The sequence below is a fragment of the Condylura cristata genome, unplaced genomic scaffold (assembly GCF_000260355.1).
Source record: "Condylura cristata isolate star-nosed mole 26May11 unplaced genomic scaffold, ConCri1.0 scaffold00026, whole genome shotgun sequence".
NCBI lineage: Eukaryota > Metazoa > Chordata > Mammalia > Eulipotyphla > Talpidae > Condylura > Condylura cristata.
Genome location: NW_004567127.1, coordinates 9750506 through 9753338, shown reverse-complemented (window position 1 = coordinate 9753338; position 2833 = coordinate 9750506). Strand labels below are relative to the sequence as shown.

The 2833-nt window shown below is 39.6% G+C and overlaps 1 protein-coding gene across 2 annotated transcripts in view; it reads left to right on the top strand.

Annotated features, from left to right (window-relative positions):
• Positions 1 to 2833, top strand: part of FAM102B (family with sequence similarity 102, member B) — a 51837-nt gene that overhangs the window by 19700 nt on the left and 29304 nt on the right. For both annotated transcript variants that reach the window (XR_001145844.1, XM_004689711.2), the window contains exon 3: positions 1091 to 1120. Coding sequence is in view for 1 of the 2 variants with exons in the window: in XM_004689711.2 (XP_004689768.1) it covers positions 1091 to 1120 (30 nt within the window). In the remaining variant the exon portion in view is untranslated. The remainder of the gene's footprint in view (positions 1 to 1090; positions 1121 to 2833) is intronic.

Below are 2833 nucleotides of genomic sequence, written 5' to 3'. Positions count from 1 at the left end.
AGGGAGGGCCTTAGGTTTTATTTTAATTATAATTGGAATCCATTTAAGTATTTTAATAAGGAGAAACATAATCCTGTAAGATCACCTTCGCTGGTATGTAGATGATGTATTGTAGAGAGGTGTTTGGGGTAACTCAGGTGAGAAATACTTAATTTTGTAGGGAGTTAAAACAGTATAGATGGTATGATTTAGGGTGTATTTTGGAGGTGGAGTCTTCACTCCCCAAATTGGGCTGGATGTGGTGAATTAGAGGATGTGGTGAATTAATGTACAGTTATGTATTTTCAACATTAACATAAAACCTTTTTTTAAAATTTTTCACTTTTTTTAGTCCTAATCTCATTAGATAAAAGGGTTTTTGCTATACTAACATGGGACAGTCGTGTGTATGTGTAAAGTAGGGAAAATAATGTATAGAACAGCATGGTTAGGTTGTCCCTGGTGGCCTAGAGTTAGGTCTCAGCACTGCCACCCCTGCAACCTGAGTTCTATCCCAGCCAGAAAGCTGGCTCAAGTGTAGTCCAGCAGACCTCTCCCATCTCACCCGCTGCTCCCCTCAGCAGTGTAGTTCAGCTGCTCCCTACTTTGTCTCTGGTGAATCCTCTCACTACCCCATACCTCTGGCCTACATCCTAATTCTTCTATGCAAAAATTAAAAAGAAAAAAAAGAATAGCATGTGCAGTATGTTATCATTTGAGTAAAAGGGAGAACTGTATCACTATATACATATAAATATATATTAGTATGTATATTATAATTTTTATATTACTATATTGTATATTGATATAATACATTATAATAATGTGATATTGTAATGTGAATTATAATATTAATATGTGTCTTTTTACAGAGTCTTATGCTTAACTAAATAAGTAATTTAACTTTTTTTTTTTTTTTGGTGATTCAGGTTATTGAAGTGAGCTCAGGGTACTTTTTGCAATTTCTTCTTCAGCAAATAAATATTTGTCTTCTCACCATATGTATTTTTCAAATTAAGTTGATTCTAAATAAAATCCAGTTATCTGACATATATTTAATTTTAAATTTTTAATCATATGATGTCTTTATACTGTTTTTTATCTTTGGCAGGAATTAAAAGGTGGAAAAGCTTATGCCAAGGTAAGTAGATTTTTAGCTCTTTGGAAACTTGTAGTACCACTCATTGCTATGTATCAGCTTAAAAAGTAAATGGTTTGCTTTTCTAGTTGCTGTTTAAGCTTGGCTGTTTTTAAATAAAGCAACATGGAAGTTGAAGAGTTGGATCCAACCATATAATACAGGCAAACTCTTTTCTCATTACTGATTATGGGATGTTATTCTTAAGTTTTAGCTTCCCTACTCAAAGATGACCATAGAAACTGCTAGCTCAGACAGCCCTCCGGAAAATGTTTGCACCCCACTTCCCCATGGGATGGGACTGGTGCTCTCTTTGCATCTGTGTGTGCATCGTCTCTGCTGCCGGCACATGTAGACTGGACGTAGCAGTGCAGCCGAGGTGAAGCTCGATAATGAATGTGTTCACCTGTTTGCTGGGTAGAGGCATTCACAGTATCACCAAGACACTTACTTCCAGACTCTGGATGATGGCAGGGCTCTGTCGTGTACTCATCTGAGCCACAGACTAGCTCCAGCAATCAAATCTGTCTCATTCCCTAAAACTACTTGTTTGCGTGTCTCTAGAATACTCTTTGCTCCAAGTGACAGCATATCCTCCTCACCTAGAGAAGTTTTTTTCATCTTACAAAACAAGTGGATGGAGCCAGATCTGCTCCGGGGTGGGCGAATCGGTGGGCGAATCCGCTGACTAGAGGGCGTGGTCAGTGAGCCAGGCTTCTGTTCTCTCCACTCTTCTGTGCTCTGCTTGGTGGCTCTGCCCGGGCTCACTCCCTAATGGCTAATAGAGGTCTGGCTGCTGGAGCTTGGTCTCCACATTCACATGTGGCAAAATCCAGCTCCCTCTCCATTATGATATTTTTTGAGGGAGAAGACTTCCTAGATTTTGTACTCGACCTCTGTTGTCACCCCCGGCTTCAGATCGCTTATCGTCGGCATGATCATTCTAAAATTCAAACATGGTCTTAATCTCCCACTTCTAGTCTGTTACCTATTAAAAAAAAAAAAAAAAAGCTAAAAAAGCGAAGGTAAGTGTTCAAATCCAGCATATAAGACCTACCTTGGTTTGCACATTCTCTCATATACTTCTCTCTCTGCTCCCACCACCCCCTCTTTCTCTAATCCCTGGACCACAGACACACTGCCCTCAGCCACTTCCTGGAGTGTCCCAGGCTATTTTAGCTTCCCTGCCTTGTGACTTGATGTTTTCTTGCCATGCGTGTGCTTTTCCCTCCTAGTCCTGTCAACTCCCATATCATTAAAGACTCAGCTTAGTCATCCCTCACCAATGAGAAATCTTCCTTCCCTCTTTCTTGTAATTATGCCTTCTTTACAATAGCACAGAGCATTCTTTCCTATGGGAATTTGTTTCCTGTCTTCCCTTGTAAACTATGAGTTGCTGAGAGTAAAAATGATTTACATTCCCAGTGCCTAATAACACTACCTGAAGTGAAGATGTTCACAGTATTTTTTGCCGAAAGAAATAATATCTAGCATAGAGATCCATAGCATTGATGTATATGTGGCATTTTGATGAGAAGGTGGTTTCAGTAAATCCAAAGAGAAAATCCTAAGGACAGGTGGACTCTCTGGGACCTTGCTAGCATATAAGCTCTTTGAAGACCATCTTACCTGTTCTGAATGTTCATCACTGTTTTACAGTGTCAAGAACAGAGCTGGGCACATAAATGGTGCTCAGTAAGTTGACCTCATGCATTC